Below are 11,215 nucleotides of genomic sequence, written 5' to 3'. Positions count from 1 at the left end.
AACTTGTCATACCTAAAGCTGTAATACCACAGGCTGTGTTTGCAGTACCACTTCTGGACCTTGGATTAGGCGTTGTCAAAGGCTGAAACCAGATGGGTTCCAAGAACCTGATGGGTTCCAAGCTACTTTGAAAGATCCAAGCGTGGGAAAATGATGAAAAGCAATTTTGTGCAAAGCTGCACTTAAAAAACAAAAACAAAACAAAAACAAAAAAAAAAACAAAAAAACAAAAAAAAAAAAAACAAAAAAACCCCAACCAAATAAACAAACAAACAAACAAGACAAAGTTTAAAAACCATCCCCTTTGACAAGGAAAGTGGTTGCTTCATCCTTTCAATGAGGAAAGTGAATTCCACTTTCCAGATTTTCTTGTACTCTCCCAGTAATGCAATTTACATTGAAAACCCCACTTCTGCAGTCTGTGCTGGGCCTGAACAGCTGGTTTTCACAGTAACTAAGCTGAGACTTAATTTCTTTCACATTTGAGGTTTTCCAGGAATTATATTAGTATCCTGGATTACACATTCTTCCAAACAAGATCCCTGACTTATCTGACAAGTGCCTAGCACAGCAAGACAAAGTTACTAACGTTACAGAATTTGAGCATATTGTGTCACATCCTGCTTAAATTTAAATGTTAGCATATGACTCAAGCACAGCAACATCTGATAATAGCCAGGGACAAAAACATGAAGGCTGTTTCATTGAAATCCAGGAAAACACAACAGTGGGAAAAATTCTTGGTGCCTTTCTTGCATAATCTGCCTTCCCAGGGCAGACTGGTTCATGAGCAGGGCAAACCTAAGATGTGCATCACAAAAGTTACAAGGTTATTTGACTTCCAGCTTCATTTTAGAGATGCAGGAAGATCACCAGAAGACAACAAGGCAGGGTTACATGGATAGAAAAGGCATCCACCATTAATTTTTGCTGTGATCTTGAAACAAGGGTAGCAAAATGCCCATCCCCAAACCAGATTAGAATCTCCTTAGTTAGAAAGGTAGCTGAGCAGAGGGTGGGAGTTGACCGAAAGCAAGATACACTTCGACCTCAACTCACTCCTCCTGGGCTGATCCAGTCCCTGTTTAGAACACCAACCCTCCTGAGAAATAAAAAGGGCACGAGGTGAGCAAGTCTGACTCCCAACAGCCAGCAGTGACAGCTACTGTGGGCAGGCTGAGTAAATACACATTTCACTTTTACTGTGTAGAGTCTGACAATCTGCAGCCTCCTTCTGCAGTCCCAGAGCAGCTCAGAGCACAGTTCAGCACCAGTGCAGCTCTGAGGCTCAGGTTACCTCGTGGAGTCTCAGGTAATAACAAATCACAGCAGCATTACTGGGGCCTCCTGTGGGCCCCTCTCAAAGGAAGACCCCGATTCTTTCATGTTTTTAATGCTAGCAAATTTCTCTCCCTTTTACAAGTACAGAGTGCATGGGACCATTGGTATCTCCAAGTGACTTTCTGCTCTTTATTCCTCAGCACGTGGATTTATACATTAACAGATTTCTAAATTTCAGTTGGAGTCACTAACATGCTCTTTATTTTTTACAGGACAATAAAATTGCTTGCCAGGGGTTTCTGACTTAAAATTCTACACAGCAAATTGATGTAGGCCTCTTGATCCTTCTTACCACATTTTTGCCAAGTTCCAGTATAAAATATCTGCTCTACTAATTGCACCCAGGGATTCACATCCAATATCCAGATAGACTCCTAAAGCTGACTCTGTTTTCCCTTTGATCTTGCCTGGTCTGTTGCTTGAAAGAATACAGACAGGTGATGGAAAATGCTGGAGTTATTGCAAGAACTGCTTAAAGGCCAATTAACTCCAAAAAAGCCCAAAATGAACAAGAAGCCAAAATGGAACTAAAGCCACAACAGCTGGCGGCCATCAAGGCGATTTTCCCAGAAGGCAGAAGACTGTTACTAATAGGATGGAAATACAAAATTTACTGAGACCAACTGTAACTGCTGATAACGTGTATTGAGAAGTGCCTCATGGCTCACATTTTCTGCAGAGCAAGACTGAGGCTGGACAGCAATTTTAACTTTTAGTGTGGGGGAAAAAAAGAAGTGGGAAATTAAACAAGCTCCCAACAATTAGTACCAGGAGCTGTTTTCACCCTTATGGTATTTTCATCACATTTAAAAATAATGGTTCGAGTGTTTCTATTCATAGAAATAGATTTTTTCCTGAAAGTTTAATCAACACAGTAAAAGTCTATTAGGAACTGCCCACTGAGATTCTCTAACATTTAAAATTATTTCAATTACTGCTGGAGCCCCAACAGATGATTAAATAAAGTTGTATGTTCTGTTCTCCCTTTACAAGAGCAGAGGTTTTGAGATGTTTCAATCACATTACATAAACTTGCATTCCTCCACTAACACAAAACATTCACTCTAGCCACAGGAGACAAACACTTCTTGTGCTGCTCCCAGCCAATGATTTTAACTCCCAAATCCAGAGTAAACATTACCTCTTCAGAGCTGGGAACACGTTTGTGTGCAAGGAGCACAGCCCGCTGCAGTACAGTGACACCAAATTAAACATGGCACATACTCCACAGGAGTTGAATCCCATGGGAATCTTTGACATGGTCCTGTAAGAATGGTCAGTATCCAAAGTTTGGAGACACTGAAAAGTCAAAAAGACTTTTTTACACTATCACCAAATAATATATATAGAGAGGTAGAAAAGATACTTTTATTCAGTGATAATTCATTTGCAGTTCACTCATTGAAGTCAAGAAGTGAGGGACTCCAACAGCAAGGAAGCCCAAGTTATTATGCCTTTATTATTTATTATCTGATTTCAATTACACAGATGAAGCAGCAGTGCTAAACAGAACAATTCACCATCCTGCCTGGGTGTTTGCTGTAAGTGTGGCTCTCTCAGTGCCTGGGTGATGGTCTTCCAGAGGAGGGCTGAGGCTGCCTGTACTTTGCGAGGACAGCGACATAATCATGAAAGGTGAACGTGTGATATTCGTGGTGCTGCAGGTTCTTGTAGGTGGAATTATCAAACTCCTCTGGAGCAGGCTGAGCTGTCTCTGTGAAAACAAACAGGAACTGGTGACTATGAGGATGCCACACCAGAGGACAGTGTTTTTAAGCACTGAATCAACCTTCATAAATTGTCAGATCCCTCATCCAGTCAACATTTGAAAGAAAAAAAGGTCAGCAACTTTAACAAAAGGAGAAGTTTAGTAAGTCCAGCTGGTGCCTTGTCTGGCCCTAAAGCAGCACATGCAGTGGGGAACAGGGATCAGCACAAGGCATCTTGTACAGCACAGGTTTTAAACCCAAACCACCACCTAATGCTGGGGGTGGACAGGGCAGAACATTCCATTTATCTCTGGAAGACATATGTCTGCATTTCCTGGCTTTCTCATATTTGCCTTGGTTTTCATTCCAGCCAGAACAGTAGGTGACATTCCTAGCAAACCAGGAGGGGCAAAGGAGCAGTACAAATGATGTATCATCCCGTCAGACCACGAGATACAGCTCTTAGAGCTGCTTTACACATTGAATTTTTGCCATGGGGAGAAGCGATGGAATTAGCAAGATCTCCACCATTTAATTTCAAATGAGGTTATATCAAACAGTAATCTATCAAGAGCCTGTGATGTAAATTTCTTTTAAATATAACCTTCTAACCTTTGTATTAGCTATCCTTCAAAAAAGAATAACCCAATAAAGTTATTTAGAACTCCTTACTTCCTGTTAAAGCCAACATTAATTCTTATGCTTTTAGAATATTATGCAAATCTAGGCAGTATCATTTACATAAAAGGTTCTTACACAGGCTGATTTTACAACCGAGAAAATTGCAAGAAATAAAACTTTACTCCCAGTATTAATTTATTCTTGCATACTCAGAGTTTTAACAACAGACAGTGTACTGAAAAGCTTTGCTGTATAAATTTGTATGTGGTGGTTCAGGTTAGACTGTACTAAGCCCTTATTTTAACAGGTCCATCTGTAATAAAAACACAAGAACTTGAAGACCAGGATTTCCCTTTACTTATGAAATAATTACTGCAGTGTGAAGCTATCAGATTAAGAGAAATATCTGTAGCATTTAGCAAGGCTTGCTCATAAAACTCAAGGTACTAAGTCATGATTTCAGCAAAACATGACAGGAAATATCCCTGTGCCTGCTGCTCAGTTCTCCTGACAGAGCTCACAGGAGATGAGATCCAGCGAGAAAAGGCAGATGATGCTCTTTGCTGCAAAGAGCCCCAGGAACAGGCAAGGGGAGGCAAGAGTAGCTCAACCTGCAAGAGCCAGTTGTTCCAAATTCAGAGACAGATGTGTAGGAAGGAAAGCAGATGGAGCCTTGTTCTTCCTGCCCAAATACACTGCACTTGACTTCTCAAAGGAAAAATTTATTCCTGAGTTCATCCTCCCCACACTTCATCCTTCATCTCTGCTTTGTCTCCTAAAGAGCAAGCACTTCTCAGGATGCTCTGATGAAATGAATCACAGGCCTATTTCTGAGTTCCCAGCTACAACTTTGCTCCTCACTCAGCAGTTCAAGGCAGCAGTTTTTGCTGACTGCTCTACAAAGGGATGACATCACCTGAACATCCAGGTTTGCATTGAGAAAAATTCTTTTTACATCTTTTGTGTGGCTGCTGCAGAGTTTGCAGACATAAGGACACAGGGGCAGGACAGGAGTTACAGGTGGTACAGTCAGCTGGGAATGCTGAACAAGGAAAAGCAGTGGCTGCTCTCAAAGAAGGAAGAGAGAACAAGATACAAATGGAGACACCAGGAAAGAAAAACGTTTGAGCATCTAGAACTCCACTGTGGATGAATGGTGAGAAAAGCATCATCTGTAGATAAAAACAAAGAGCCCCGAAATTTTTGTTACTTTTAAAAGAAAGCTTATGCTGTTGACTGCAAGAAGGACCAAGCAAATCAAAATATCGCTTGCAAACACTGCAGCATTTTGGTTTGTAAATTGTAGAATTATTTAGGTTGGAAAAGACCTCCAAGACTGAGTCCAGCACAGAGTGCCACTTCCAGTCATCTGAGCTGCCATCAAGGAAGAAGGTAAAGAAACAGAAGAAATGATGAGCCAACTAACCCCTCAAACAGAAGGCAGACCTTTTACTCAGCACCATCTCCCAGAAGCTGATGTACAATTGCAATTATTTTGTCTCTTAACCTGGTCAGGCACTTCAGAGCCACAGAATGGCTGAGCTTGGAAGACACCTCTGTATGTCAGCTGGTCCAAAGCCAAATGCAGGGTCAGCTAGAGCAGGAGGCTCAGGGCCCTGTCCAGACAGCTTTTAAATGTCTCCAAGTTGGGTTGGAGACCCCACCACCTCTCTGTGCAACTTGTGCAGTGCTCTATCACTCACAGTAAAAAAAGTGTTTACTGATGGTCAGGCAAAACCCTGTGTTTCAGTTTGTACCCACTGCTTCTTGTCCCATCACTGTGCACCACTGAAAAGCCTTACCTCTGTCTTCTTTGCACTCTCCTTCTGTTATTTCCACACCTGGATAATGTCCTGTCTAAACCTTCTCTTTTCTGGGCTGGACAGTCCCAGCTCCCACAGGAGAGTTACTCTAGTCCCTCCATCATTTCAGTGGCACTTTGGTGGTCTCTGTCCAGCAGCACCATACCTCCCTTGCACTGGGGAGCCCCAAAATGAATACTGCACCCCTGTGCACCTCAGCAGGGGAGGAGCTGCAGCTCCCTCAGCCTGCTCCTCCCAGGTCACCCTTGGTGGCCTTTGCTGCAAGGGCACATTCCTGGCTCACGTTCAATTTGCTGTTCCCTTGGCCCCCAGGGTCTTTCCTGAAGAATGATACTCAAGCAACCTTACAATTAATGCTGCTTTGACTTCCAAGCAGGCAAATTCTTTAATTCAAAGTGGCAATGAGAAGAGGGGTCTGAAGAAAGGCAGATTTATATTGCCTAAGATGCAAAGCAGAATCTCAACAGATCAGGACAGAGAGACATCTGCTACTGAGATACACAAAATGAGATCAGCAGGACCATCAATTAACAGGATGGCAGTAAATGAGAAGGGTAAGTCAGATAGGGAAGCACAGCTGAGGAGATGATTACGTGATGCACAATGGTCTTTCCTGAAAACACACCACTGTCTCCTCCCCAGCTCTCTACAAAACTGACTCACTACTTCCACACAAGTTGCTTGCAACCTTCCAGTCTCAGAACCAGCAAGGCCTGTTTCTGGCATTACACTATGATTTCTCGAAGCCTTCTGAAATCTGAAACATTGACAGCTTGAAAAACAAAGCATCGAAACAACCCAAAAAAAAACCCAAAACAAAACCAGAAAGATGGCAGGGATTAAGCAACAATGAGATGGCACCAAATTTGACTCATGAGAATGGCAGCTACCAAATCCTTCCAAGGAAAGAGAAGAATGAAAACAAGTGTTGTCATATAAAACCCATGATTTCACTCACAGTGGAAACAATCTTGTTTCCATTTTATAAGTAACTGTTTTATGAAACTATAAATACAGAGAAATGAAACCACTTCCTTTCCCAGCATAGCTGGAGACTGAGTATTACTGACAGCTTATAACAATTAGCAGTGAACAATTTATCTTCCAGAAAGTCACTGCCACTCTGCCAGCCTCAGTACAAAGATCAGAGAAGATGTAGAAATCCTTTAAAAAAGTCAAACCCTACATGAATCAATACAGTTCAAACAATTTAAAGCTGTACCCTCTATTGTGCTGCTTTCTCCAGCCTGGACTCCTGCTTCCTGCGTGGTCTTCTCCTTTGCTGTGGTGCCCATCACCAACGTTGTGCTTCCAGAAGTCTCTTCCACTTTAGGAGCAGTTGCTTCTTTTGCTTGCAACTCCTGTGCCTCCTTCATCTTTTCCTTCTCTCCTCCGGATAGCAGATCTTGCTTTTTGTCTTCCTGAGTCACTGCTGAGGTTTTCAGCTGCAGAGCTGCTACCTGGGGCCCAGTGGACTTTTCCTCCACGTGATCAGATTTACGAGTGATATTGGTGAGGTCCAGACTTTTCACATGTGGTTCTAAGACCAACTTCTGTTCTTTTGGAGGGGATTTTACTTTGGGGTCTCTTGCTTTGGATTTTGATGTTTCCTGGCTGACTGATGTTTTAGAAAATTTGACCTGCTTTACAGGAGACACGTCAATTTCTGGTTTGCGTGGCAGCTTCTTAATTCCATATTCTTTGAGGGATTTCTGGGACAATTTCTCTTTTGTCAGCAGTGATGCCTTTACTGCTATATTCTCAGAAATGATGGGATATCGTCTGGGAAACTCAACTTTAGTTTTAATGACAACTTCTGAATCATCAACATTCTCATCCTCAGAATCTGAGCTAGAATCTGACTCTGAGCTGGATGAAGTCTGTTCCTCAGCTAACTTTTTCCTCAGGCCTCCTCCTCTTGCAGGTGTGGTGAGGTTTTCCTCCTCACGGGAGGAAGCAACTCCTCGCTGAGGAAATGCAACCTCAGTTTTTCTTGACGTGGGCATCCTCTTGTCTTCAGCAGGTTTTGCAGCTTCCTTGAGGGTGGTACTAGAAATGCTCTCCCCTTTGTCTGCAGACAGCAGGAGAGAGCTAGAAGACAACATTTTACGAAATTCAACTGGTGCCTTCACGGCAAGCAGCTTGGTGCTTCCCTGTGGTGCCACTACATCTAGGAAACGGCATAAAGAGGATTATCATCATTGTATCTAACATCACTATTACTGATCTTAATCACACAGTTTTAACTTTCAGAGATAATCTGCTACAAAAATAAACTGAAAGTAGTTATAATGCTAAATACAGGCACTGCGAAGCAGAAAGTTTTTAGACTTTTTTAAGTCAAAGGAACTGGAGTTCTACTAGCACGTAACAGTTTTTGCTGCTGCGATGCCAAAACTCAAGAGATAACCCCTTATGTTCCTCGCTTTGCCAGACCCCTCCAAGAGCTGGTTTTCCCTGTGCTTCAACTCTGCAGCACTGGAAAAGGTCTGCAGACACTTCCCTATCTCAGGTGGGCATTAGGATGGCTCATCAGCCAAGCTCTTCAAGCAATGCTGCAGAGACAACACTGATCTGTGAACAAGCCAGCCAAGCAGAGACACAGTAAAGAGACAAAGCCACAGCTGCTTGCAAGAGTTATCCTGGGAGCAGAGGGGAGGGATGACTCCCAAAAGGAAAAGCAGCAGAGTAAGAGATACCTGAGTCCATCCATGAAAGTGTTACTTGTTCACTGCCCTGTGAGCTGCCCCCTGAGGTGTGCCCCCACAGCTCAACACTATTTCCCCAAGACCTCATCTCCTCCAGGCTTCACTTCCTATTTCTGCTTTGAGACCTCTTTGTTAAAGAGGCCTTAGAAGATCTCCTGATGCTTCATCTTTGCTTCTGTCTCAGCTTCTTCTCCCTTGTGGATACCTGCATTAAGCTAAACTCTCCAGACATGGAACCAACAGTCGAAGGGGAAGGCAGCAATTTTCAGGTCCTTTCAGGAAATACATAATATCCCTTGGATGCTTATCATCATCCTCAGGAGGCTGAGCAACAGCAAATACCGTTGTGGTTACAGAAAACAGGAGGTGAAGGAGGACTGGGAGCACATTAAGATTCACCAAGGCTGAAACTGGCTGTAGCAAAGCCAACTCCATTACAAGCTGCACCACTTCCAACCAGCAGCAAAACTGAACAGACTTCCAGCCCATTATGCAGATTTTTCTGCAGAGTTTGGAAATCCAGATCTACTTTATATGCCCATAAACAAGATACAACTTTCCCCTCGCTGGTATTGTCTGGTAATACCTTGTATGATTCAAGGAGTTATTACCATTAGTTCTGAACAGAAGCAAGTCTTTAGCAATGTCTAAATGAAAACATCACAGAAGAGACAAGCACATGAAAATAAAAGCAAAGTATTTAAGATAGAAATGCAAAGATTTATCATAGCAAAATACAATAAAAGAAGATTTCAAGTTTACAGGTAGTATTTTGGATAATTTCAAGCACATACTTCTCTCTGCCAGACGGAAGGTGCAGGATGGGAAGGAAGGGCAGGGGGAGGCAGGAGGATGGGCAGCCACCTTTGGAAGAGGTCTGACTCCCTGCACAGACTGACCCAGCCAAACAGCAGCCTGGAGAAACTAACACGTGAGGAAGCGTCACTCAGGATGGAAGAGTTCTTCAGAGAGGCACAGAAGAGTTAAACTAACACAGGAATGGCCAAAGAGAGGATAGACAAGGGAAAGCGGAGCAAAACCTGAAGAAGTATTAATGTTAAAACATCCTAAGAAATCAAGAAGGCAGGGAAAATTCAACTTGACCATTAGTTACTGGAATAATACTTAAAACAGTTAAGTTTGGATAAGTGAAAAAGATAGATTTTATGATTAAAAGCTGAAACATCCAACACAACTGATCCACTTTAATTATGGTATTTCAAACTTTGCACCAGCTAATCTGTACCTGCATCACTTTGCCCAAAGAACAACACCTCCAAATCAGTCACAGAAACACCATTCCCAGATGTGTTCCTCCTGATGCTTGGAACATCAGCATCATTCCCAGCATTTATTTAAAGGCTGATCACACTCAGAGAGGTGACAGGCAGAAATTACAGGTCTATTTCCCATCACTGACTCTGTATGTAAACACAACCATTTTATCAAAGCAAGGAAAATTTGCACATCCTGTTCCAGCCAGAATCTGGTACAGGCAGCTGCATCCTCTACGTCTTAATTAACCTGAGTGTTTGCAGGGGGAGCAGCTGGCCTAAGAGGGCTCCTGACACAAATCAGAGCTGCAGGACAGTGAATCCAGAAACTGATAATAAAGTGCATCTCAAATACACTTCATGCAAAAAGATAAATCATAATAAAAAGCAATTTGCTGTTCAATCTATGCAGTGAGGGCTTTCTTAATGGAACAGCCAGGTTTTTATTTGCTTTGGCATTTAAGAAGGTGGCAGAAGTCTGCCCTCAGCTGCTCTTTCAGTGATCTTTTCAACAGCAGTCAACAAGTCTGATGGCTCCTACATATGGTTCCATGGAGCTTTCCTGTTTCAGCACCTGGATCTCTAATTTGGGACAGGAAACCTCACTGAACCACTGAGCCTCCATTTATACAAACAAGACATCAGTCTCTGAAATTTGTTTTGACTTTGGTCAGGGGTAAAAGGGTTTAAATATCCTCAATGCAGGATGCCGGGCAGCATCCAAACCAAGGTTCAGGCTTGCAGATCCATGGGGCAAGAAGCGTTATAACCAAATTTAACACACAGGGCCATGGCAGCTTCTTACTCCACTGCCTGCAGCTGCTATTTGGGATATTTGGATCTCAGAAGACCTTCTCTAGTCCTTTTATTTCTTAACCCTGATAAACCAAACATTTCAAAGGACAAGGGCAAACATCTTAAGTTAAAAACTAGATTTTACACCTCATTAAAAACACTTCCAGGGATGGGACATCCACAGCTTCTCTGGGCAGCCTGTGCCAGGGCCTCACCACCCTCGCAGTAAAGATTTTTTCCTGATATATGATCTAACTCTAATTTCTTTCAGTTTGAAGCCATTCACCCTCGTACACACTGAACAGTCTGACACTGCCCTATCTGGCCTGGCCTTGAATGTTATTAAGGTGAAGGTAAACAGAAAAGAAGTGACAAATAAAACTATATTCATATATATGTATATATGTGTGTGTGTATATATATATATATAAATTTATTCCACGCAACCAGACCTTTACTTTTACTTTTATTACTACGCAGTACATTTTATCAGACACCCTCGCTTTACATGGCGGTGACCTTTCAGTCCTTGTTTTTTCCCAGCTTATGCAGCGCCTCTTCCGAGGCGTGACCCCTCCCCATCTCTCCTCACCCATTCCTTTACTGACACCCCGATACCTCTCACAGCCAAACCACCCTCTTACTCTTTGGCGGCGGCGGCGCCGTCCCGGTGCCCACCGGCTTCGTGCAAAGCCCCCGCGCCTCCAGCTGCAACACCTGCACGGCACAACACAACAAGAGTTAACAGAGCGGGAGGGAATCCCGACAGCTGAGGGGGTGCGGGAATCTCCCGGAGGCGCCCCTTTACCTCGCGGGTCACCGCCCTCCCGCCGCCCCTCAGCGCCGCGGCCGCCGCCATCTTGCCCGCAGCCCTCACGGCGCCCCCGCGGCCTCCCGGTGGGTGGGGCTGGTGCGGGGTGACGTCAGCGCGGGACGCGGTGACG

General features: G+C 43.5%; 1 protein-coding gene across 5 annotated transcripts; it reads right to left on the bottom strand.

Moving 5' to 3' along the window:
• Positions 1-2,781: 2,781 nt before the first annotated feature.
• NDUFV3 (NADH:ubiquinone oxidoreductase subunit V3) lies at positions 2,782-11,214 on the bottom strand. 5 transcript variants are annotated; one of them, XM_041487840.1, is made up of 5 exons: positions 11,080-11,214; positions 10,916-10,988; positions 8,997-9,126; positions 6,717-7,585; positions 2,782-3,055 (listed from the first exon to the last, which is right to left on the bottom strand). In XM_041487840.1, exons 1-5 carry the CDS (start codon positions 11,128-11,130, stop codon positions 2,898-2,900), a joined length of 1,281 nt encoding a protein of 426 aa, XP_041343774.1. In that variant the 5' UTR covers positions 11,131-11,214; the 3' UTR covers positions 2,782-2,897. The 5 variants fall into 5 exon arrangements, with proteins under 5 accessions (XP_041343774.1, XP_041343776.1, XP_041343775.1 ...); XM_041487842.1 differs by lacking the exon at positions 8,997-9,126 and having other exon boundaries at positions 6,717-7,664; XM_041487841.1 differs by lacking the exons at positions 10,916-10,988; positions 11,080-11,214 and adding an exon at positions 9,449-9,469 and having other exon boundaries at positions 6,717-7,664.
• Between the last annotated feature and the right edge of the window lies 1 nt (position 11,215).

This window comes from Pyrgilauda ruficollis, unplaced genomic scaffold (genome assembly GCF_017590135.1).
Source record: "Pyrgilauda ruficollis isolate IOZ18807 unplaced genomic scaffold, ASM1759013v1 scaffold85, whole genome shotgun sequence".
In the NCBI taxonomy this organism is placed as follows: domain Eukaryota; kingdom Metazoa; phylum Chordata; class Aves; order Passeriformes; family Passeridae; genus Pyrgilauda; species Pyrgilauda ruficollis.
This window is presented reverse-complemented; position numbering and strand designations above follow the sequence as displayed.

Excerpts from the sequence above, each read along its gene's own strand:
- NDUFV3 (XM_041487840.1), bottom strand. The coding sequence starts at position 11,130 with ATGGCGGCGGCCGCGGCGCTGAGGGGCGGCGGGAGGGCGGTGACCCGC. Across the intron at positions 9,127-10,915 it reads GGCGCCGCCGCCGCCAAAGA|TTTCTCCAGGCTGCTGTTTG; the intron begins GTAAGAGGGTGG and ends CTCACGTGTTAG. Across the intron at positions 3,056-6,716 it reads AGAAAGCAGCACAATAGAGG|AGACAGCTCAGCCTGCTCCA; the intron begins GTACAGCTTTAA and ends TTGTTTTCACAG.